Source organism: Gorilla gorilla, chromosome 2 (genome assembly GCF_029281585.2).
Source record: "Gorilla gorilla gorilla isolate KB3781 chromosome 2, NHGRI_mGorGor1-v2.1_pri, whole genome shotgun sequence".
In the NCBI taxonomy this organism is placed as follows: Eukaryota; Metazoa; Chordata; class Mammalia; order Primates; family Hominidae; genus Gorilla; species Gorilla gorilla.
Genome location: NC_086017.1, coordinates 72,064,733 through 72,091,456, shown reverse-complemented (window position 1 = coordinate 72,091,456; position 26,724 = coordinate 72,064,733). Strand labels below are relative to the sequence as shown.

Here is a 26,724-nt window from a genome sequence, read left to right as displayed (position 1 = left end):
TTAGTCAGGATGTGAAACACATCGGCCAGTATCAGCTGTCAACGTCAAGTCCCTGAGCTCCCTGCTGAAAAATATACACTGCCAGCACATGACAGGTTCCAGTATGTTTAATTGGCCTTCTTGACTAATGAAACACACACACGCCCAGCTGCTCTGACAGTCCTTTATAAGTATTAATAAAATTCCAGTTATAGAGACTTACTACCCAAACAAAATGTAGCAAAATAACCAAAACAAACAAACAAAAAAACCCTCTAGACTTCTGACCCCCCATTTCCACCCAGGAATTTGATACATTCTTAAGGAAGAATACCCAGAATGACCAAATTTCTGCATAAAGGCCTTTTCTTCTGTGGCTTCTGTTTTTCCGGGAACCTGTTTAGATAACCTCTGATATGAGCTAACAATTTTCTTATATCTTTTTCTGCCCTTCTGACAAGAACCTGGAAATAATTTAGTGACCAATATTTTTCAGAAGCAAAGTGCTGAACTTGAGTGCAGAAAGACTGAACATTAGAAACGTCTGGAATTCCACACAACACTGCTGTATTAAAAAACAAACAAACAAACCTCCTTAAAAGGCAGGTCTCCAAACCTGCTTACAGGAAAAAGGGGTTCCTGAGGTTTACAGACATCTGGGTCAACACGTACACCCACTCTGAGAAGCTTGGGATGTCACACTGTTCTCATCCAGGGTCCTCTGCTTACTACAACACTGCCCTGAACAACATCATGACTACTGGACATGGGCAGGGTGGAGGACCACAGTGTGGCCTCCAGACTCATATGAAAACCCAGAATCATCAACTAACTGATTGTTGGTATATAGGAATTAGAAACCAAGTGACTGTCTTCAAATTAAACTCAATGGTTCTATAATCACATCAGGGTGGCAAAGAGTTTATTAGCAGTGTGTAGCTCAAAATTCTAATTGCAGACTAGAGAGGGCAGTTAGCTGAGCTGCTGCTGAATATTAATTATACAATCTTAACTGATTTACACACTGCCCTCATTTAAATTTGCAGTGGCATACCCGCTAATAATCCCAGTTATTTTCATGCTGTCAAGAAAAGAAATTGCATTAATATTTACTTTTGTAAATGGATCTGTTGTAGTAAACCCTGCATGAATAAGAGCCACTTACAAATAGAAAGTTGAAAACGTTCACATGCTTTCAAGGAAGATGATTGAGAGCTGTATTAAAAAGGCATGGATTGATTTATTAGCGCAAAATGTTTCAAGAAATTGAAGTGACAAATACAACAATAAAAGGAAAAGGCTGTAGGCGTTGTTGGGCTTTTCCTCAAAGAGGAGTATCTGAAATAACTCCGGGATTCCACTTGGAAAGGAGCCCAATGTAAGTTCTAAGTTGAGATTTTTCATATACAACAACTCACTTGCTGTTAAGTTTCCTTTATGGCATGTTAAGTGATTCAGTTTATAAAACTCAGTTTACAAAACTCAGTTTACACTTGTAGTATCTCTTCCGGAAGGGATCTTCTCAAAAGAAAAACTCAAACCAAAATATGTTTCTAGTGGCCATATTTTCCAAATCATAAAAGGGGGCGTGAGATTTAACAAATGTCAATGTGCTTTGGGGGATAATCAAATGGCAAGTTTCACATGAGGGCTGTGGAAGTCCCAGGGCATATGGCTGTCATACCTTAGATAAGCAGGGCTTAACAGATATGAGGAGAGAGAAAGGGAAAAGGGAAGAGAAAAGAGAACAAAATCATGCAGTGATGGATGGGGTGTGAAAGAGGAAACAGATACTAAAACGAGGAGAGAATGTTTCAAAAATATTTTGGATTTCACATGAATAGGAGAGATGGCCTAGTCGACTTTTGGTACAGTCAGAAGTGACAAAAATCTGATTCCCATAGTGAGAATTTTATTGGATGATTCAAATTGCCTGCAATTAACATCTTTAGGAAGGTGGGAGAAAATGATAAATTACAGGCACAAAAGTGGTCTCAAAACTATATTCTCTTAGCTAGGCATTAAGTTTGCCAAGAAATCCTTGCAGATACCTAGGTCTGACTGAAGTACTGGTAATACTTTCCAGGAGATAGGAGAGAAAAGGTCTCTTCAGAAACCACATTTTGATGAGACCGTGACAGTTCTTTTATTATAGCTGGCTTTGAGAAAGTGAGCCCTGGACAGTACTTCCCAAGACTTCCAGCTATTACCTAGAAAAGAAGGCTTGAAGTCAGGGGCTTTAAGGTGTTTGTCTCACCCTTCAGACCCTAGACTGGAATATTCTGAACATCTGGACTGAGGCTTGAGGGGCTCTCCACCTCATTTGCCACAGTTTTAAGGCACTGACAGAATATCCCACTGATTTTGGAAGGTTAACAGTGATGTGATAGTCCAACTCATTTTGGGGAGGAGGTAAGAAATGAAATTCACATTATATTTACTGCACATATTTTTCAGTATTTATAGTCTAAAATGTCTGGGTAAAAGCCTCTTGGCAACTCCTTATTTTGTTAATATACTGATTGACTGTATTTTGCTGTGAGTGATATTTTAAGGATCTAAGAAGGTATTATATGCCTCTTCACTAAGCCCCAGATTGCAGTATTTTTTTAAAATACTTGAGACCATCTGGGGGGGAAAAAAAGTAGATTCAGACATCAAAAGATCAACCAGGTTAAATTCCAAATGAATTTACTATTAAAATTTGAAACCATAAAAGTAATTTTAAAAAAGAATAACCTCAGAATGGAGAGACTTTTAAAAGAAAACTCAAAATCTAGAAAACAAAGCAGAAAATATAGATAAATCTGATTATATAAACATCAAAGAAGAACCATAAATACAGTTAGGAAGTAAACTATGAATTGGGAAAAAATATTTGCAACCCACATTGCTACCAAGGGATTATCTCTCTTCATTAGAAAAAGACCAATAACTCAAAGAAAAAACAAGCAAAAGATATAAACAGTTTACAGAAAAACAAATGGTTCAATCCCACTTATAGTAAGAGATAATACATTAAAACCACACTGAGACACCGTTTCTTTTTCACCTATGAGGTTAGTAAAAAGGCCAAAGTTTGACAATGCAGTGTGCTGGGTTGGCTGTAGGGAAATAGGCATGCTCATAGACTGCAGAGAGAAGCCCACCTTGGTACCCCATTATGGAGGGCAACTTGGCACCATACATGCACAATAGCATGTACCTTGTGATACAGCCAATAAATTTTCCTCTGAAAATTTTCCTACAGACATGCTTATCCACTTGCAAAGTGACACATAAACTTATTCATCACACGATTGTTTATAATAACAAAAGACAGAGAACAATCAAAATGACAGCCACAGGGGATAGGTTAATTAAATCATGACACTTCTATACAAAGGAATACCATGCTTCTGTGTAAAAGGATGAGGAAATTATATAGGCATAGGGAAATCCTGTGTTAAGTGAGAACAGCAAGGCACATGATTGCATATGCTGTATTCCATTGTGTACAAGGAGATAAAAGGATATTCATTATTTGCTTATATATTATATATGTGTAACAATCCCTGGAAGAATAGACAACAAACTAGCAATAGGGGCTACCTATTTGTGAGGAGGTAGGGAGCAGGGTGGGTGAGTGATGGGATGGTAATTTAGTGGTGCATATAATTTTAAACTTTTTTATTTTGAATCATGTCAAGTATTACTTACTCAAAACTTAAATCAGCTTTATTAAAAAATTAAATACTTGGGTCTGATCTTCAATGTTTTTTTACTCTCCTTTCTGGGAGGATAATCACCTCTCACAGCTGTTGTCCTGCTTTTAGCAATTCTCTGTGCAACGCGTCTTAGCGGCACAGTCTCCTTCCTTCCTGCTGTGGGACAGGGAGATGACAGGGGCAGAAGAGTAATGCCACATGAAGTTAATGTGTAGGGATTCTGTAACAGCTCTTGTAGCTGTTTGGAGGGTTGCAATTTAGCTATCACTGGGGGCTCTTCTTCTGATTCCTGGCCACATTTTAGGTGGAGATAACAAGCCAGGAAAGAAAATGAGAGCGGACTGAAAAAGGCAAAGGTGAGAGAGAGCCTGGTTGAAGTGCTTGCATTCCAGCCTCCTGCAGAAGCCTGACAGAGGTAGGGGGCACCCTGTCTTTCAAAGCCCTTTTATAGAACAGCAGCAGGATGGACATGGGTCAGGAAAGGAGGCAGCAAAAGTGCCTGGGGAGAGAGCATGGGGAAGGAGAGGGGACAGTGGGCCAGAATGAGGAATTGTACAGTACAGCAGGGCGGCTAGCATAAGAAGCACAGACATGGCGTCCCTTGAGGACAGGATCTATATCTGGCCCATATCGTTTTCATGGAGTACTTAGCATAGCACATGTAGCTGTGAGAGGGGGTACTGCTCAGGATTCACGCCGCTACAGTGGATTCCCAAGGCAGCTACTTAGGCAGGGTGGCCTAGCCAAGTGACTACTTCTCAGAGCCTGAATTTCCTCATCTTCTCAATGGGTTAATATATTTCACACACTAAACATTTTACATATACTACCCCCATTTAATCTTCACAACAACCTCATGAAAAGTTGCTATCACTAGACTCATTTTCTAGATAAGGAAACTAAGGCCCTATGGGCCCTTCCTAGTCACAGGGCCAGGAAGTGGCAGAGCTGCAGTTAGAACACATATCTCCCTGAGCCAAAGTCTGTCTTTTAAGCTGCTACACTATTTTAAAAAGTAAATGTTATGATTCACAATCAGAGGGATTCTATAAATACCTGTAGTTTCACAAGATGGTTCCCAACTCCTAGACCTAGATGAAACTGATTGTGCTTCCTTCACTGAGCAGCAGAGAAGATACCAGAGAGACTGGGGCATCTCTGTTAGGATCTAAAATATATCTATAATGGGCCCACTGACATGTGGGGGTCAAAGTACATAAAAGAAACAGTCTGGCAGGCTACATCATCACTTCTGGGGACGACTTGAAATCGGATGTGCATTTATCTTTGTGATATTCATAAGGTGATGCTGGCTTTTTAAAGTGTTATAGTCAAAAACACAACATATTTATAATGGACTGGGTATGACAGTTAAGCATTTAAGTGATGTCCAACGTCTTCCTCTCTTAAGATTAGTCTTTGACTCCAAAACTATACAGAGAAGTTTCTATTTCAGTTTGTATCCTTAGTTTTGAAAATGTATTAGAAATTAAAGACATTAATAAGCAAAAAGGGATCACAGAATAATTTAGTTACCAGTGTTAGCAGTTATTGCTTTCCCTACAAGGCCAAAATTGCACAGTACAGTGTAAAAGAAAATAGATCATATACTTTCTCATTAATCTGTCACAACTCCTAAACTATACCTTCTCAGATTTCATAGGTTTATCTGATTATAATAGTTGGATATCTAAAATTTCATCTCAGTAATCTGATTTACCCACAACCAATGGAGATGAATCATTCCATGTAAAAATTCTAACATAAATCCTATAAATTGGTTCATTGAAAGTAAAAAGGGACTGCTCCTGACATAATATGGATTAGTGAATTAGTCTAATTAGCAATTTAATATTAAAAGATATTAATATCAAATACAGTTTGCCTAAGACAGGCCTTACAGAAGTATTATCAAGAGACTCAAGTGTGGTGATTAAAACTGTACAATCATGAGTTCCAAACATTTATTATAAATCTTTCCAGGACAATAATTTTTCCAAGTATTCAAACTATCCAGAACTCATATGAGTTTCCTTTTTAAAAAAAAAAAAAAACAACTTCACCATTCTTAAGGAAAAACACATAGTACATCCATGTTTGCTCACTTCTCTCTCCCCTTCCTACTCTTCATCCCTAACTTATCTACAAATTTAGGTTTCTAAGAGGTATTTTTCACATAAGGCTATATGCATGCATTATATGTTTTTTTAAAAAGCTCAAAACCATGCAAATATCTGAAAATTTGGAAAGAAAATGGATGCAACACACATACAGACACACAAACATAGAGCACCCCCAGTACATACAAACCCAGAAACAAATAACACCCCCAAAAGTGCAAAATAAAGCAAAGCAAGCACACACAGGACATACTTTTAATTGGTACCAGCTACCCACAAGCTGAATTGATATTTGCAAGTCTTACTTTTGGGAATTCAGGTAAAGCAGGTGAGTTTCAGCACTGTGCCATCTACAAGACTTCAATCCCCATGGCAACAAAACAAAAATTTGGCAAGCCAGTCCCGGCCATCAAGACGCCCCCCACTTAAGCTTGACCGCCCCTCACCTGCTCCCCTTCTCTCCTCTCTCCCCAGAAGAAGGCACTTCACGGAAACGTCTGGGAAAGCCCTTGGACTTTATTTTGTTACACCCTCTAAATGGACAAAAAACAAAAGAGAACAGGTGTAGAATACAGTATTTTCAATTGGCCACCAAGAGTTGCATACAAATGCCCTCCCCTCCCATCTAACACAGACAGACCCCGTCATCAGGCCTCATCTGTGACATTTTCAAAAGAGGATGCTTATACACAAAGGAGCTTATGAGGAGCTTTTATGCTGAGGTAAGAAATACCCAGTGGGAACTTTACTCTTGTAAGTCATCTTTACATATTCGCAGCCTCTATTACCCTGGTGTTAATGGAAGGTTAGGATACCACAAACACAGTGATGACCCTTGTCATTCATATACCCACTCTTCCACCTTTGACACACTGCCCTGGCAAACAGAATGGCTTAAAATATCATTGGAGTAAAGTGAACTTGGAGATCATTTGGTCCTCCCTTCTGCCACAAATGTCTCTGAATTTGGTGCCATTAGACACATTTCGGGTTTTGTCTTTTACCCCATGCTTTCCTCTCATCTCAGAACAAACATTTTCTTAATTCACAATACAGATTGGAGAATAAATAGGAGAGGCACCTCAGGGAGATGGGAACAGCAGTTAGCAAGTTATTACTATATATTAAGTCCTATATTTAGTTTCCCCTTAAAACTTAAATAACTGTAGCATCTGAGACTTGGCTACAGAATTTGAAAGATGCACTTCTGTCACACAAGAACACTTGAAAGTATTTATTTAATTATATTTAGTCTCCCAAACCAGCTGGGCTATAGGATTTCACACTGAAATGATTCCTATTCTTTCCAAACTCTGTTGATAAAATAGCAATGACAAACTCAGATATATGGAAGTTCCCTTTTTTTGGAAGTTCTGTTGAGTCCCACAAAGAATTCTGAAGCCAGGTATGTAATTCCAAAGGAGTTAACATTTTGTTAACTATTGAGTCCGCTGGTGGTTTTTTACTTCTAGGAATGAACATCCTCTAATTCTGGAGTGTTAGGTTTTCTTCACCCTTAATACAAGCTTTCAATGATTGTGTTAATTATTAGACTCCATATTGGGTAAAAGTGCTTGGCACAGGAACCAAAACTTGGAGAAGTCAAACTTGGAAATACGATTAAAAGTGGGGAGGGATTGCTGTAACACAGAACTTCTTGTCTCCCTCTATTGAGTACATCCTGGAACTACAACAACTGTCCTACAAACATCATGGATATACTCAGTGTGGCTACGAACATTAATCTGAAGAAATCATGAGTGTGTTGGAATGTTTTTACAAATTCTCATAAAAACTTGAAATTTGCAGCTTCCTAAAATATTTAGACTTTTTCTCAACCCTTAGCCCTACTCTGAATTCTGCCAGATTCACTCTTTCAGGAATTTTGGAGCAGAGCCGGCTATCTCCGCAGTTTTTCCTCACACACAATCACAGGCGCTTAAAACTACCACCCGTAAACTGACAACACTTTTGCTGAGAAGCAAATGCCACACAATCAATAACTAATATCTTGAATAGTTGAGATATTTGAGGCTACCTGAGCAAACCAGCAGAACAGACATAATTAACCCCGGGGGGAGAAGACAGTTAATTCTGAGAAATCCAAAGAAAGATGGTTGTTACCTAGAATAGACTGAACATACAAGGAGTTTCCCTTTCCTGAAAAGTAAGCTTGGTTTAAAAATTTACCCACCCACCGCTTCCCTAACAGAATCAGTCCAGCTTTTTAAGTATCATGGAGCATGTTTAACTGGCAACCTTTAGCAGTGAATCTCTTTCCGCTTTTGTCTAATGACTATGTGTTAGCTTGTTCCAAGAGCTTCCACTGGCATCTCAGGGCCAACTCGACAGCAGGGGGCCGGTTACTATAACAACTGACAGCTCTCGTGAATTCTGAAAGGCCCCTGAGTAGCCATTTGGGAAACAGTTATTGAGCAAAAAGTTGCCTGGGATCCACAGCATTAGCTGCCATGTGACCCAGATCTCCCAGCATAGGCACATGGAGAAAGAAAAAAAGGGGTGACCACCTCCAGGAACAGCTTGGGGACCTCAAAAGACTCCCTACCCCCATCTCTTTTAGCATCTCAGAGCAAGATAGTTTAACACCACGGTGTCGTCATAAACTCAAACCCTCTGAGGCAAGCCATATTTTGGCACCACAAAATGTGCTTGAGCTCTCCCCAATGGCTTGACACATTGTCAGGCTTTGAAAAGCTGAACTGTAAAAATTATTCCTAATGATTAAAAAAAAGTCTTGAAATATGGCCACAGATATGGGTTCCAAAAAGAAAAGAATGGCACACTCACCAGTTTTAAAAGAAAAAAATGATGCCAGAATACCTGTGGTCCAGTAAATGGTCTCCTAGTAGAAAAGATGGTGATCACACAAACCCACCAAAAATAATGACTTGGAAGCTCAGAGTTTTCCAGACTAGACAAAGTTTTATATAAACCTACCTTTTGATTCTCACTCTCCCTCAGCATAAGAGGACATTGAGCAACCAAGAATGACCCAGTGCCTTTGTACATGTAGAATCTTCCGGAAAAGAATCTGATTCTACCCGTTAACAGTGGACTTTGCTTTGCATAAAGGAAGGGCAGTTTGGCAGAGTTTGCCCTAAGAAATAATGAATGTGCCATGATCCAGTGCTTCTGGGTCATCTCCTACACAGCGACCTCTGCCTGGAGCACTTGTCCTTTTTCTTTTTCTTTTTTTTTTTGAGATGGAGTTTTGCTCTGTTGCCCAGGCTGGAGTGCAATGGCGTGATCTCCACCTACTGCATCCTCTGATTTTAAGCAATTCTCTGCCTCAGCCTCCCAAGTAGCTGGGATTACCGGCACCCACCACCACATCCGGCTAATTGTTTTTGTATTTTTAGTAGACGGGGTTTCACCATTTTGGCCAGGCTGTTCTTGAACTCCTGACCTCGTGATCCACCTACCTTGACCTCCCAAAGTGCTGAGATTACAGGCATGAGCCACCGCGCCCAGCCTCCTTTTTCTTTGTTTTGTAAAAAATACAGTCCAAACATTCTCTCCTCCGAGAAATCCTTCTTGGCTCCCTCTCCTTCTCACCTAACCCTGGCTGTGGTCAGAGTCCTTCCCAGAACACACTGTTTTCCTTGATCACTATTGCAACCCAGGGGAATGCAAAATCAACCACCCACAGGGACCAAACAGGCAGGGAATAGCGGGGAGGGCAGAGACTGGCAAACTGGTAAGGGAGAGCCTCTCAAAAGTGGGCCACCATGGCGCCATCCAGCCACCAACGACACAAGGGAATCTGAGAACACGTTGCTAAATTGTCCAGTTTATCAGAAGAAGCCAGATAACTGGGGTTTTTCATCACATCTTTCTATTTTCTAAATAATTCAAGATTTTAAAAAAACATGTCAGCTAAATAAAATTGGTCTGGAGGCCACCAGTTTTTGACTTCTATTTGGGATTACCTTGGTTTACCTGCTCCTCTCTTCCTCTCAGGTATGAGCCCCTTAAATGCAGGAACTCTGTCCCCTCAATGGCTCTCCAGTGCCTGGAACTAACTAGATGCTTAATAAATGTTGAATGAAATAACAAAGGAGTAACTAGGCCAGCCATAAAGGGTCTTAGGTCAACAAAAAACCCAAAACCCTAAGTCTGAGAAATTCTAAAACTTACAAGCTCTATGATCCTGGACAAGTCATTCACCCTTCTGGAAACTGTTTCCTCTCTTGGGACAAGAATGATGCAGTCCCTGATGCCTTGCCTACCACACATGACTGCTGGAGGATTAAATAACATAAGGTGTTCTTTGTATTAATTCAGCTATTATTGCTGGTTAACAGGGGTGTTTCCCCTTTCCTACGTCTTCACAGTTACCTGCATGTGAGAAGTCATTCTTATGATACCTGTCTCCTTTGTGACTTTGCTGGGGTGAAAAGGGGACAAACACCTATACCAAAAATCCAGTCATCGTCAAGTAGACCTGGAAGTGTCGGCCGCTAGAGCAGATGGGTGAAGAGCATGTGCCTGGGCTCACAGCAGCTCTGGTGTCATTGTTGCTACTGTGGCAGTACAGGAGGGATCTGTGTTCCAGTGAGGCACATGTGGTCAGTCATCCCTCAAGCAAGAGAGGGGTGTTACCACATGCCACTCTCGACTCTCGCATGCATCTGTTTGTTTGCCTGAGCCTCCATTATGCCAACACAAATCCCCCACACATTTGCGGTTTGCATCCCTTCATATTTATTACACTCTGTCTCCCACTGAACATCCAGGGAAGAAAAAAATTGCAATGTCAACAAAACTCACTTGTTTTCATGAACAGCATTCTTAATGAGGAGGCACCAACACATGGCAAAATTTCTGAAAATCTAAAGATGGGACTTAGAGTAAAAGAGAGACCTTTTCCTATTTGCATATGTGGCTAAATTGGTGTTGACTGATTTACCACAGAATTTACAGATGGCTTGGTCATGTGCTGAAGTGAATCTACCAGATCAGAGTGTGAAATCCTTCTCATACCAAATTTTAACAAACCTGGGTCAGATGTTACAATTCCCACTTAGAGAGTTTCCAGTTTTCTGTTCCAGAATCTGCAGTTAGCTCAGCCCTATCTGAATTTGAGAAGTAAAGCTGCTCTATACTTTTGAAAGTCTTTTTCTAGGCTAGAGTTATGGTCAATAAGATATTAAACTTTTAATATCAAGAGAACTAGCACTGATCAGCTGGGACTAAGACCAAATAGGGTATATTATTCAACATCAAAATCTTCTCAAATAGGCCAGGCACTTTGGGAGGCCGAGGCGGGTGGATCACGAGGTCAGGAGATCAAGACCATCCTGGCTAACACAGTGAAACCCCGTCTCTACTAAAAACACAAAAAATTAGCTGGGCGTGGTGGCGGGCGCCTGTAATCCCAGCTACTGGGAGGCTGAGGCAGGAGAATGGCGTGAACCCAGGAGGCGGAGCTTGCAGTGAGCCGAGATCGCGCCACTGCACTCCAGCCTGGGCGACAGAGCGAGACTCCGTCTCAAAAAAAAACAAACAAACAAAAAAAAAAAACAAAAAAAAAACTTCTCAAATCATGGAGATGTAACTGAGTGAATACCACTGGTTAGCTTCCAGAACACCTGAAAATATAATTGGTTTCTTAAGTTTTCTTCCACATGATTTTGGCAAATCCAAAACAAAGGATGATTTATATCTGGCCTTCCAAACCAGTTTACTCCCACCATGTCCAGCAGCAGAGACATCCCCTTTTCCTGGAGTGTCTTTTTGACACATAAACACGCACTATAAAAGTAGGCTATGGAGGGAAGTATATGCCACCAGGCATGCTACTCCTCCTCTGGACAAGATAACGTATTGGCTAACCCAGTGGGCTATGAAGTCAAATTGTCTGGGTTCAAATCCACAATCCACCAAAAATTAACGCTGTGACTTGGGGATGTCACATGATCTTACTAAGCCTCTGTTTTCTGATCTGCAAAATGAACATAACAATACTAATTATTTCCCAGGATTCGTATACTAATTAGGTGGGGGTATAATCTGCTGAGCACATGTCTAGTATGGTACATAGTCATAAAAGGTTCTTTGCTTGGCCAGGCGTGGTGGCTCACACCTGTAATCCCAGCACTTTGGGAGACAGAGGCGGGTGGATCACCTGAGGTCAGGAGTTTGAGACTAGCCTGGCCAACATGGCAAAATCCGTCTCTACTAAAAATACAAAAATTAGCTGGGCGTGGTGGTGGGTGCCTGTAATCCCTGCTATGCGAGAGGCTGAGGCAGGAGAATTGCTTGAACCCAGGAGATGGAGGTGCAGTGAGCCGAGATCACGCCACTGCACTACAGCCTCGGTGACAAAAGTGAAACTCCATCTCAAAAAAAAAAAAAAAAAAGGTTTTTTGCTTAAGAACGTTTAGATATACAAAGCCTTTTCAGATATACAAAGCCATTTCAGGGGTGAGATATTGCTCATCAGAGCAATAAGAACTACCTTCTATGCAACATCCCTCAGGATTACAGAAAAAAAAAAAACTAAAAATATCTTTGTAATACAATTCTAAGCAGACAGAAATGTCTGGCTCTTAATAGCTATGCTATTCTACAGCACAACTAATAAGTTGCACCCCCTAGCACACTGATTGGACACCGGGCACATAGCTCCTCTCCCAGCATTAACCTCAAATTATGTAAATCAAAAAGAAACCTTCCAAAATTTTCCTCTTCTCTCTGAGTGGCAGCAGCTGTGCTGCTCCAAGTCTTTTCAGGAATGTCAGCACATTATTGCCATAAAAACAGCTTGTCTTGGTAAGGCAGGGGATGCAGAGCTCTTGGAATGCAGTATCTGACTGTTGGAATTCAAAAGGTATGTTTTACTACCATCTTAAGTAAAAAGACCAAAATGGCACACTGTGAAAACTTTTGAATTGATTTTTTCCCCTTATTTCCAATAGCTCTGAACCACTGCATGCTTGTATGGATTGCAATATTTATAAGGCACACAATAGGGTGCCATTAAAGCTGTAACTGTTAGTTGATTTTATTTTTATTATCTGCCTCACAACCCTGCCCCTTGTCCAAAATCACTTTGCGTACATTTCTTCCTAGTTTTATAGCAACTTCTGTGTTATTACAGATTCTGGTTCCTACAGCTCTTCAAGGCAGACCTTTGCGAGGGACATTTAAGGGAGAACTATAGCATCCTACCTGAAACAGCTCAGCTAAAAACATTTTAGAATAAATGTCTCCCCACAGATCCATGTTGCTGCCTATAAAAACACTGCTCAAATAGTCCCTGATGAGACTGATGTCTGAGGTCTCTCAGACATACAGGTATCCGAGGTTTCTGCTCATGGTTTTTAGTTTCAGCCGAATTTTAAGTACAGACTAATGATTGGTCTCCAAAGTTCTCCCTTTCAGGAAACATAAACATAATTCAATGATACCAATGGGTTTAAATATTTAAGAATACTGTGGCAGTGCTTAACAAATACCCACGTGTTTCCCCTACCTCATCTGTGTCCTTGGGGCTGTGTGACCATCTGTAGCCAGTGGTGAATGAAGGAGTGAAGGGTTCCACTTCTAGGCCAAGCAGTTGAGAGCTTGGTGCCTCCTCAACTTCTCTATCCCTGCTACACCAGTTTGGGAGATATGTGTTCCAGAAAGAGAAACCACTGGTGGAGGAGGGCCGCTCAACCCTGTCAGACCTCACGTGGGTGAGAAATAAACCTTTGTGTGTTATTAAGCCACTGGGGTTCTAGGGTGTGTCTGCTGCAATATCAATGAAGCTTACTCTAATACAGCCAACCTGGAATTAATGAGGCTGGCCACTGGGCTTCAGAGTTGTTTCCTGGGGTTGCGGGTGGGAGTGGGGTCATGTCTTTAACCCAGTTATTTAGGAATGTCCTCCTCTGGAATTGACTTTAAGGCCTATTAGGAGCATCACCCAAACCAATTTCATTAACATTATAGTCACCCCTTTCCTTTTTTGGCCCAAAGTGGTTCTGCTCAGTTGGTTAACCTACATTTATGCTATATTTAGCTCCAAACAGATGAGTTTTATCTATTTCTAGGATAAATACTTTGCACAACTGAGATCCTTCAAAAGAATGAACTCTAGAAAGAAATTCCAAAAGTTATTTTCAAGCATGTTGTATGCAATGGACATATTGGAAACTCTGTACAGCTATACAATGTGATGACATTTAAAGGACAAAATTCATTTAGATCTGTACATTTGATTTTCCTTATTAAAAGAACAACTTCATTTGAGGCATATCAGGACCCAGAGTTATATTTTCCATTTTTCCCTAAAGTCAGATCTGGTATAACACTACCTCACATTCACCATGTGCCAGGCACCAGGACAAGCATTTTCCACAGCTTGCACTGAATCCTCACGTGAACTTGTGGCCCATTTCTTAACTATATTTTGCAGATGAGGAAACCGAAGTTGGTGGAGAAGCCTTTGTCTAAAGCAGTGTTTCTCCACCTGTTTTTCATTGGCACCTCCTCTGAGGGGCCCTTTTAGACTCCGCCCCCCCAATTGCCCAGTGCCAATTTTAATACCACGAATGCACAATGCTATTTATGTATATGTAAATCTGTGCTTTATACACAAAAGAAGTTTATAAAAATCTCCCCAAAACAAATTCACACCTTAGAGATGACAGCACTGCTGGTAGGAACACATGCTCCACAGCTGCACAGATAAACCGTGTGGTGGAGTGTGGCTCCAAATCCAGGCTATGTGACTATAGGCCCGTGTTACAGTCTCTAGACACAGTAGTGTTTCTTTCTGATCTTGCCCTCCTGCAGTTTTGGCTCCTTCAATACCTTCCCATCATCCTCAGGATATGGCACATCTCCCTTCGATGAGGCCCTCATGATCCGGCCCTTGCTGTCCCCACACTCTGCTCCAACAACACTGAGCCACATTATCTGCTTGCAGTAGGCCAGGCTTTTTCTCCCCAGCCTCATTCTTCCACACCCTCTTCACCTGGCTGACAGCTGGTTGTGCTTCAAGGCCCAGGTCCTCCAGGGAGCTTTCCCTGACCCCAACCACCATTCCAGGTTGGGCTGAAGCCCTTCCTATATGCTGTTATAGCAACTTGGATTTATCCTTCTCCAAATACTCCCCATACTCAATTCTATTTACTCATCTGCCTCTTCCAATGGACTGTGAGGGCCAAGGGACCTGATCTCTAAATCTCCAGGCCCACCAGGATGCATGGCAGGAACTCTGTAAGCATTGCATAAATAATAGGAAGCTGAAAATGGCTCTAGTGCACATGCAATAGAAACAGCTTTATAATTTTTTAAGTAACAGAATACTTAGCTGAACCTTCTACTCACTTTTTTAGGTCTTGATGGTCCTTTGGAAAGCCATCCCTTGTTCGGCTTCAGTCCAAGGTTTTGATGGCAATGGTACTGATCCTACTTCTGAGCTCCAGAGTTAAATATAAGACCTAGGCCTGACAAGAATGTTCCATCCTTTTGGCCACCAGACGACTCCAGGGTATGGACAAATGACAGAAGTCAGTAATAAGAGATGCCATGTTGGGACTTAAGTGGAACTATTAGAGAAGAAAGATTCCCTTTGCACTGGGGTGGAGACATTTACGTAAGTCTAACATGGCCAGAGGCTGCTCTGTGCAAACAGGCAGAGGGCCTGCTTGAGCGAGAAGACCACACAGACAGCAGATCCCAGAAACTGAGGGCAAGAGAAACACAGACAGACCAAACCAGCCAAGTCCTGATGTTCCATCTTACAAATTCAGCCAGGCCCAATGCTCCTGAACTTCTCAATTCCATGAGTCAAACTTTTTTTTTTTCCCCTTGAGCTTTAAGGCATTTTGAAATGGATTTTTGTCAACTGCAATAGAAAAGGGTTCTGACCAACAAAAGGGTTCTGGTGATGATATTGCCAACTATTTGGCCCATAGCAGGCTTTCAACAAATGTGAGTTCTCGTTCTCTTCCTTGGTCAAAGAATGTGGGTCAAATAGAAAGGACAGTGATAGTACCTACCGTACAGATCTGTTGTGAGAATCACATGAGATGGTGCCACCCAAGTGCTTGGCACAGTGCCTGGCACTCAAAAGGACTCACTGAACATTAGCACTAACACCACTGTACAGCGGGAGACTTGGAAGAGACAGAATTCAGAGACCTTGAGTGTAGTTTTCCACTATTTCATGAACCTATTAAGTTGTAGTATCAACAACTTGGAGAAAACACACTCAAAAATCAGAATAACTGCAAAGGGCCATTCCTTGGTTGTGGTAGAAAATGCTGCCACAGTGAGCAGGTTTGAACCTCCCGGTGCCAGGCCTGCCTCCTGAAGAAATGATCCAGAAGGTTTTGATCTGCCTCAATGCTCTACTTATGTCAAGTCTGTTTGCCAATCATCCAGTCTTACTGTGCCTCAAAAGGCAGAAGAAAAGCACTGTTGTTCTAACTAAAAAACTGCATTGCCAAAGGGAAACGCACGTCTCCTCTGTATTTACCAATTTTCTATGTGAGCTCCCCAATGCTTTCTTCTTTCGCATTAATAATAATTTTTTAAAAGTTGGACAGAAAACAGGTCCTTGTCCCCTCTAGGCTGTATGCTTAGCCAACTCATTCATCCTAACACTAACTTAATTTTACTTTCCTTGCTCTATAAGAATTTTCTTTTTCACACTCATTTTTTGTACTACTGGGATTAGGAATTTGGTAAAAGCTCAAGTCCAGACTCTGTTGGATGAAGTTTAAAGCTCTGGTTACTTTAAATGAAGCTTTTGATGAAATATATGCATACATGTATAATAAACATCATAAAAATATTTCAGACAGGAAATATTAAGATATTATTGAATTCATATTTTCCATTTGGACTCACTGAGATTTTCAGAAGTATAAACAGTTGTCATTTTCTAAAGGGAAAATACATCTTGAATGGAAGGATTTTAAAGCTGTTTACTACATGACACAGCCCCTCCCTATAAGAAACCTGCAGTAAATACTCATGTTTTGGCTGGCTGGGTATTGATGCCTGTTTGGCCCCATGGTCCTTCTTGGTCACTGTGATCCATTTAGGGGTGGGTAGAGGATCCAAGGTGGGCCAGTCAGAAACAATCTGGAGGGTTTTGCCAGAATTGCTGGGTACAAGGTGTTTCTTTATGCTGTGGCAGCTGTGGGACTTCTCTGCTCCCCTGTGGTGACAGTCTGAGACTAAAACCAAACAGTGCTGAGCAGAGCCATGAGATAGGCATGCTGACCTTGTTAACCTCACTTGATTAGTTAAACTCACACTAGGTGGCCTCCAGTTTACCAATGGGCTTCAAACATATTTGCACAATACTTTTTCCTGGAGAAGGGATAACAAGAAGGTGAGTCTAGTGTTCCTATGCTCACCCCAAATTACAACATACTTCATAATCTTGCCGGTCTGCAGCACTAAAGGGCTTATGGTTACCATCAGACGCCCGAGGAAACCTGAGATGACCTCCTTCCTTATTCTCCTGTTCCAGCCAATTAGGAACAGACCCAATCTGCCAGCAGATTCTGTTGCTCCCACCTTCAAAATAGATCTATACACAATGAATTCTCACCACCTACACTGCTACCCTCATCTGAGACACAATCGTGTCCTTCTTGAACTAGTCCAGTGGTCTCCCCGATGGTCTCTGTTTCTGCCCCTGCTCCTCTTCAGTCTGTATTCAACACAGCAGCCAAGTAATCTTCAAGTCAAATCATAACATTCTTCTGTACCAAACCCTACTCATCTTCAAGTGAAAGGCAGTGCATTAACAATGGCCCACAAGGCTGTGCAGCATGACCCGATCCTGCTCTACCTTGTTTCTTTCTGATACCCTTTTCTGCCACCTTACCCCTGTCCTCACGTCTCAGCCCCACTGACCTCTGGCTGTTCCTGGTACACACCAGGCACGCCCTTGCCTCAGGGCCTTTGCATGTGCTGTTTCCTCTACTTGGAACTTGCCCCAGGTGGAGCCCATTTGGTTCCCTCCTCCTTTAGGTCTTTGCTCAGGTATCATCTCCTTGACCACTCTGAACACTCCTGCTAGGCCCCCATGGGCCCCTCCCCTTTCCAGATTTAAGCTTTCTCCATTATCCAGTTACCACCATCTTAGAAATTACATGTTTTACTTATTTGCTTTGTTTATTGCCTGCCTCCTCCACTAAAATGTAAGCTCCATGACAGTAAGGATTCTTATCTGTTTTACTCACTTCTTCAGAAATCATTTGTGTCTAGAAGACTGGCACAAAGTGTGGGCTCAAAATTGAGTGAATGGAAAGAAGGGAGGGAGAGATGAAAATATGACACCTGTTTCTCACTGGTGAAGCCTGTCAGATAAAGGGCAGAAGCCTCCTACGTTAGTCTGAGAGGTGAGGGCACCCAGGCCAACCGAGTGGGCTTCATGGAGTTGCTCAGCTGAGCTGGCTGAGACGGTCCGGCTGAAAAAACACAACTTCTAAACAGAGGCTGCAACCTGGCTTCCCATGAGAAGCAGTGAGAATCCGGATAGCTTACAATCTGCCATTTTAATCTTACATATATTAAATACCACATAATATGCTAAATGTTTTCCTATCACCCAATTTAATTTTCAGTGAAAGACTATGAAAAAAATTCTAAGGTAAAGAGGAGTTATTATGTGACTACAACAAAGTAAGCATCATCTCAGAAAAACTGCAAATGCTATGACTTGTTAACTCATTTTGCTGGTTCTAAAACTAACAATCAAAGTGGACATGGGATTTGGATCTAGCAAGTAGCAGAGCTTGGATCTGAACTTGGATCTCCCTGGTTCTCAAACAAAAACCTCTTTGGTACTAAATCCCAGAAGCTTACCATAAATGCCTTGACCTCAAAAGTGGATCTGGCCCTGCCATCGTCTGACAGAGACAAGATGGCCTCCCGGGTGGCAAGACCAGAAACACTTAAGCTACCTCACCTTCCTGAATGCAGAGGCCATGGGATTCCCCTCCCGTGAGCAAAACCTGGCCAGCATCTGGCCCCCAAATCTACGCTGTAGGTGCTGCCTGGCTTACCTCCAGTAAACGAGCACAGCAATGAGAAGGATGAGGCACACGAAGGTCAAGGCTGATACCACAATCAGAGGGATGATCCACTCCATCCTCCCTGGAGCAGGGCGGCTTATCATTCCAGAGGTGTTTTTTTCCGCTGCCAAGAGAAATCATCCCAGTTAGAGGACAGAGGTTAGTGGAGGTGGGAGCCAGAATTGATGCAGAGTTCTGTTCCAGTTTTGTGTGGTTTCTGGCGAACTGGGCCACTTTCTCTGAGCTGCCCCATGACAGGAGGGGCAATCTGCAGCCCTCACCATTTCCTGCCCCATCCCAACCCACACAGGGCCTCTTCTGTGGGCTGCATTCTGTAATTGGCAGTTATATGGATTTACAGATAGAGTTGAAGGTGTTTTTAGACAGCTGTACAGAAGACATAGACATTCCAGCCTTACCCCAAGAACATGACCGACCCAGAAGAGCCTTTGAATGTGCTGAGGACATGTGCTGAAGTCTCAAAGAAGCAAGGGTGGAATGGCTGTCCAAGAGCCTCTCAGGTTCTCTAGTGCAAGGGCAAGAGGGCTGGCATGATGGGTTTCACTAGGATAACTAGGAGAACTGTCTGTGACTACGATGGCCATCTATTCTTTGCTGCTCAGCATCCCTTACTCTTTCCTGTAGTAACAACTACACCCCAATTCTGCTTTGGGAAACCACCTTTCCCTAACAGACACAGTCATGGTGGGACAATCATCGGAGTGTGGGGCTCCCTGCTCTGGTCAACGATGTAGCACTCAAGCCAGGACAACGACATCTTGCCCTAGAATCTCAACCACCAACTCTAAGACTGAGCAACAGCACATCCCAGCAGGAGCACCTAGGTGCTTCTGTCCGTGGGCTCCTACCACCCAGATCCCCAGAGATCCTGTTTTTCCTAAAATATGCTTCTCCAGTTTGTCCTTTGATCCTATCACCTACCCCAGATCCTTCCAAAAGCTCCTATTTTCTTTCCCAAAGACAGGAAGCCATACCACACCCTATTCCCAGAGCACGTCTGTAACCAGCAGCCACAATCTAAAGGTTAGCAGGGAAAGCTTGCCAAATAGTTCACGATTCTCTCTGGTAGGCCAATACCTGTTAAACAAGCAGCTCCTTCCTCCACCTCTCCAGGCCCTGAATATCTTCAGAAGTCCCCAGGAGCCTCAGCAGAAGATCCTATCTTCCCTTCCACTGTGAAGAAGATGCCTGGAACATGCCAGGTGGCCCAAATGAAGCCCCAGTTGGGGTGCTGGGGCTGGGAAGAGCACAGGTGCACAGAGGCAAGCAGCGAAAAAGCAAAGCTTGCCTGTGATCACAGGGAGAAGCCCCTTAAAAAATCTAACACTGGCTGCAGGCTGACTTGAGCCCAGCAAGGATTCCTCCTGCACTGCAAAAACGAGGCCAGCGTTCAGCCAGCCCGGAGTGTCCCTCTGCAGGATGGACTAAATGCAGAGCTAATCAGGCTGAGTTTCCAGGTGAGAGAAGGTAGGCTGAGTAGGGAAGAAAGAATTGGCTATGGGAGCAGATTTTTAAAGAGGCAAGACTCCCGAGTCAGGAAGAAGTGTGTTACGATGCGTTTCACTGGATTTCTTCTAATGCATTTGATGTTGACCACCTCCTTGGTTTCAGGCACAGGCCTGTGACGCAGACAGGACCTGATGTATCCCCTGCTCACAGGTAAGAAGACAGAGTCAAGTAGGTGCAGCACACTCTGATTAAAAACCTCCACAGAGCACTTTGCCATTTATAAAGTGCCTTCCTAGCTGTGCCTGCCCATTTTCCTAACTCCCTGCTCCATTTTTTCATTAGATAGGAGAGATTCTTACCAAGCCCCTACTGTGCACAGGCCTGGTGCGAGGGGATGGGGACCCATCAGTACATCAGATAGTAGCAATGCTGTACCCATGGGGAGGAATCTTTTAAATGGGGAGAGGCAGGCACAACAACAATTAATTAGAATGCAATGAATGTGGCACCAGGGGAAGCACAGGGGGCCATAGGGGAATAGCTCTCCAAGCCCAGGTCTCCATGAGCTCCCCAACGAAGGCAAGTGTTGAAGGATGAAGGGGAGTTAGCCAAACAGAGAGTTGGGGAAGAAGGGTGTTCTGGACGGAGACCATCAAATCAGTGGGAGTTCAAGAATGAGAGGGAGGAGGACCCAGATGGGGAACTGGAAGGCAGATGAAGCCAGGGCCTTTTAGGCTGAAATAAAGAAACTGATTTTAGTCGTAAGAGCAGTAGAGACTACTGCAGGGTTTTAAGCCAAAGCAGACAAAGATCAGGCATGCCTTCTCTCCATCAACATAATGCTTTTATAGCAGAGCTCTGGTGGCTGGCCAGAGGAACCAGAGTTGCAAATAAGAATAATTTTGTGGGGTCCCAGAAGGGGGTGGCCCAGCCAGGCAATTATCTGGCTGGTGGGGGAGTAGGGGGGGAATCTCAAAGACCTGGAAGTCCTGTTAATGGAAAACAATGTTGGGAGGGTTGACGCTATAGGCCACATGTTCAGTTAAAATCAGTATCCACTCTGTGAAGCCCTTGGGTACAGGAGGGACTCTCAGTGTCTTACTCCTCTCCTCACTCCTTACAGAACAGGATTCTTGCCTGTGCTGCTACAAAGAATGCAAACTCCATGTCCTATTCATCCCAAACCACAGAAAGGAACTCTTGGCCAAAATAGTCCCTCACACTTATATCCCTAAACAATCACTGGCAATACCACCTCTGTGGTATTTCTATCATTCTTTTTTTTTTTCTTTTTTGAAACAGGGTCTCACTCTGTCACCCAGGCTGGAGTGCATGATCTCGGCTCACTGCAACCTCCGCCTCCCAGGCTCAAGCGATCCTCCCACCTTAGCCCTCCAAGTACCTGGAATTACAGGTGTGTGCCACCACGCCTGGCCAATTTTCATATTTTTAGTAGAGACGAGGTTTCACCATGTTGCTCAGGCTGCCCTCGAACTCCTGACCTCAAGTGATCCTTCCGCCTCGGCCTCCCGAAGTGCTGGGATTACAGGCGTGAGCCACCGCGCCCAGCATATTTCAGCCATTCTAAAACCAGTGAAAAGTGACCACTCCAGAATTTCTCGGCCTTGGGAAGGGGTTAGGGAGTGACCATCTGGTTGTGTGGATCAGTGGCACATTATATCGTCCCTCAAGCCACAGGGGCATCTCTGTGTTGGTGATAATGTCTGTCCCCCTCTCCTCCTCTACAGGGTGAGTGTTCAGTTTTCATTAGATTCTCAGAGAGGTCCAGGCCCCAGAAAAAGTGAGAACCACCAGCATAGAGAGAGAATGAAGGTCCCGAAGACAAGGCTCTTGAGTCACAGCCCAGGTCAGAGCTGGGCTCAAACTTGATTTCCACAATGGAGTCGTTTCTCCCTCTAACATTTGGTGAAAGTGTGTAATAATTGGCGGGGGGGTTCCCGTAGGGGGTTGGAGCCTATCTGAAATCCCACTGTGGACAGTCTCCAAATGGTAGTTTCTGTGGAGGAGCTCTCAAGTTGGCAATAACTTGTAGTGTCAGTGAGAGACCTAAGGAAGTTTTTCTAACAAGTTTCACTCTGACCTTGACTAATGGCAGGCAGTTTCATTGGCTTGGGTCTTTTACATGAAAGCCAAGCAAAAATAAGAGTGACTGAATTTTCATGTGGGGCATGATAAAGTTGATTTCATTTTCAAATTCACAATACTGCTTTGTCTTCCTGGTGCCAGGAACCTGGAACTGGATTCCATCTCCAGGTGACCAAGTCAAATCTGCTCCTGTCACTTTCCTAAGTAGCTCCTCATAGCCCTCAGGATACCCCTGAGTGGGGAAAGCAAGGCTCTTCAGGAGCAGAGCCTTCCATCCCCAACCCAGCATCATCTCCTGCTGTTCCCTGTCACGGTTCCAGCCACACTCACCTAATCAGTGACCATGCTGAGCCATGGTCCCGCCTCTCTGTCTTTGCCCCTCCCATTCCTACTGCAGGGAGTGCCTTTCCTTTCCTGAAGCCAGAATTCATCTTATTGATCCTTCAGTCCTGGTTCAAATGCTGTCTTCTCTGTGAGGCTTCCCGAAGCTGCCAGTTTGTACTATCTCTTAAGGGCAGAGCAGAGATTATAGGTTCAAATCCTGGCTTGGCCATTTTCTGTGTGACTTTTAACCAATAACTTAAACCAGTTTGGGCCTGGAGTTCTTCATCTATAAAATGGGATGAAAAGAGCCTACTTCATAGGACTGTTGGGGAATTCAATGAGAAGGTGCATGTAAGCACCTAGAAGTGTGCCTGGCATCAAGCAAATGCCAAGTACCACCACCACTATCATCATCTTGTGTTGCTCTTACTGCACACATCATATTCAATTATAATCGCTCTTTTGTTACTCTAGGTCCCCAAAGGCGGGGCTGATTTCCGTCTGTGTATGGAAGAACAGTTACAAAGCTCTGCCTCCTACTAGCTTTGCAACTTTGGGCAACTAACCTAACCTCGTTGTGCCTCAGTCTCCTCCTCTGTAAATGGAAGTAATAATATTGCATACGGCATTGTGGTGGGATGAAGATTAAATGAGTTAATGCATACAAAACACTTAGAATGTTGCCTGGCACCTGGTTAATGTTAACTATTGTGATTATTGTCATCACCACCACCCCAGCTTCGGCAACACCATCACCCGCCACCATCCTAGCATCAGCATCATTACTTATCATCACCACCACTCTCTTCCTCAGCACCCTCACACAGCAGCAGGAGATGGTGAGCACTCACCGGGTGTTTGCTGAATCTGACTCCTCTCTGTAACATCTGAGTGTGTAAGTGGCAGTCATACAGAACTTCAGATGTGCTGAGTATCAGCACAAAGGGCTGCCTATGATGAGATTGCTGGTAAAGAGCTAGAATCTCAGTTTGCCCTGAGACTAGACTGTATCATACTGCTTTTTCCCTCTTTTTTTTGGTAGAGACACTTTCTTGATATGTTGCCCAGGCTGGTCTTGAACTTCTGGGCTCAAGGGATCCTCCTGCCTCAGCCCCCACTCAAAGTGCTGGGATTCTAGGTGTGAGCCACTGTGCGTGGCCCCCGTACTTCTTGCTGTGTCCTTCAGCAGAAATACCCGTCCTGCTCCCTGACTCAATTTGTGGCCCTAATAAAACAGCAAGCTGTTAGGACTACTACAGCACACAAAATGTGGCACTGAGTATACACCCATATCATTATATGCCCTCAGACACCGACAATCCATGAGGCTAAACTTCCCCATGCCTAGGCCTCCAGAGACCAGAACATGCTGTAGGCCTTTTGGTACAACAGCTGCAGCGTGCCACAAGATGGGCAATTCTGCACCCCAGACTCAGGCAGACCTGAGTACAAATTTTGACTTAGGCCTTTCCAGCTGTGTGGCTTTGGGTAAATGCCCATCTCTGAGTGTCTGTTCACTCCTGTATCAAAGGGAGACAAATGGTAACACTCACCTCTCGGGGAGTCCTGAGGATGAAAAAAGATCGTCTGTGTGAAAACAGACTATGTAAGTTATGGCTACGTAACTTATAGGACCAAATGCAAAATGAAATCATGGGGCCCATTCAAAAGTTATTAAAGAGTTTTGAGAAGGTGACAGTAGAGTATGAGAGAGTATGAAAGCAAGCATAGGCCCTTCTGAGCACAGGGCCTGTGTGAGTGCACAGGCTGCCTGCTCATGAAGCTGCTCTGGATCAGTCAGGCACCAAGCACAGAGCCTGACACAGAGGAGATGCCCAAGAAATGTTCATTCTTTTCTTTCCTTCAATGGAGCCAAACAACAATTCTGACAGTATAGTAACACTAGACGCTCCCCTCTGTCAGGAGCAGCACACTTTCACTCGGAGCTTTGCTGGTAACCTAGCTGCCTCCTGAAGGGTCCAGCAGAACTGAGCTGCCCAGTTACTGGGGGTTTGCTTCCCTCCATGATGCCCAAATTGTGACACCAAGATAAGGACAGGACCTCTGGGTTAACAGAGCTCCTCCTCACCTCCATCTCTGGTTCATCCAGATGATGTAGCTTTCCCAGCAGGACTAGCCCTTCAATTCCTGCCTGACTTGGGTTATGAACTGGCAACCCTGGTTTGACACCCCTTCCAAGTAGTTATTTTTTAATTGTGAGATAGCTACCAACATTTAATAAGCAAAGGAATTCAGATAAAAATCAGCAATGGTAGCTTCCACTAGAAATGTTCAAGGTTGGCAACAAAAGCCTGAATTCCCACATGGCACACATCAGTTGGAACCAAGCAGCACACTCCCTTCAGACAGGGTGCGTCTCACTGGTTTGCCACAGTCGTCACTACTCCCTAATGTCACACCAGACCAGCTTTCCTCACTCCCAACTCCCATTGCAAGCTCACTCTGGCCAGCCTAGTTTCAGTTTGCAAGATGGCACTCTGACCCAATGAGTCTGCAGAACAACACTAACTCGGGTCTTTTGAAAAGGCCTCAAAAACGAAAGTAAAAATCATGGTTTAATAAACTCACCATGATCCTGATACCAATAACCTGGCTCAAGAGAAGAGGCTCTTTCTGTACAAAGCAGCTTTCTCCAATTCTGTTGATTTTTGAAGAGATTTTATTTTTAGGCCAATTAGAAACTAACCATGCTGTTGCTCTGCCCATATAACATAGTCCATTCTCCTCAGCACATTTAGATCTGTGTGTAGAAGATGACAATGAGGAAAGGAGTATCAACTGATACCCAGTACTCCCCCAGTGGATGTAATGTGCAGGTGAACAGCTACTCAGAGGGTGATGTGAGGCCAGTTAGAGCCCAGACTCAAAGAATGAGCCTGCTCCTGAAATGTCTTCCTCATGAAACTTGGAGCAAAATGCTAACGAACCCTCTCTGAGCGTATGCAGGAGGAAGGTAAGGTTAACAACCTCCCCACAGCTGTTCTTTCTCTCCGTACAGCCTTTCTTTCTCTCCGTCTTTATTTCAGCACCCAGCAGAATCTGAGTAAAGTGCCTCCATTCTGCTTTTTAAAAAAAAAATTAAAAAAAAAAAGAAAAGAAAAACAGTTTTCAGTGGCATATGTCATCACTGAATTAATGCTGTTTGCCTTTTACTGGCTTGGCTCTCATCCCAGTAGAAGCAAATAAAAACGGAGTACAATGTACTATAAATGCTACCAGCAGCAATACATCAGATGGACCCATCTGAAATGCCTCCTACCCTCCAGGAAGGGCTCAACTTCTGCTACAGGACAAGAACCGCTCTGGTGTCAAGACTAAAACTAGCTTGGATCCAAGAGGCCTCTATCAGGAGTAGGGAAGAGCAAGATTCTTTAATTTGCAAGGAAGATAAAGAGAAGGACGATATGCATACTCATAAATTTATAGCCTGTTTCCATCGTGGGGAATTTCACCATATTTGTTCTGAGCCATACCACTCATTAAAAACCTCCCACATCTGTGAATTAAGGTGGCTGCTTTAAAAAAAAATAGTGGAAAAACACATAACACAAAATTTACCATCTTAACCATTTCTAAGTGTCCCATTCAGTGATGTTTAGTATATTCACATTGTTGTGCAACTGATGCGCAACTGATCTCCAGAACTTTTTCATCTTGCAAAACAGAAACTCCATATCCATTAAACAACTCCCCATTTCCCCTTTCATCAGCCTCTGGCAACCACCATTCTACTTTGTTTCTTTGAGTTTGACTATGCTAGATATAGGTGGAATCATGTATTACTTGTCTTTTTGTGACTGGCTCATTGCGCTTAGCATAATGTCCTCAGGGTTCATCCATGTTGTAGCATGTGAGAGGATTTCGTTCCTTTTAAAGGCTAAACAGTTATTTCATTGTATGTACTATATGCCACATTTTGTTTATCCATTCACTCATTGATGAACA

At 43.2% G+C, this 26,724-nt stretch overlaps 1 protein-coding gene across 3 annotated transcripts in view; it reads right to left on the bottom strand.

The window, feature by feature from the left end:
* The window catches only part of PTPRG (protein tyrosine phosphatase receptor type G), a 730,401-nt gene that overhangs the window by 56,433 nt on the left and 647,244 nt on the right, over positions 1-26,724 (bottom strand). For 2 of the 3 annotated variants that reach the window (XM_004034398.5, XM_055383012.2), the window contains exons 13-14: positions 18,850-18,982; positions 6,253-6,339 (exon numbers count right to left, since the gene is read on the bottom strand). In XM_004034398.5, the coding sequence (XP_004034446.3) occupies positions 6,253-6,339; positions 18,850-18,982 (220 nt within the window). The remainder of the gene's footprint in view (positions 1-6,252; positions 6,340-18,849; positions 18,983-26,724) is intronic. The other variant, XM_004034399.5, reaches the window with a different exon arrangement.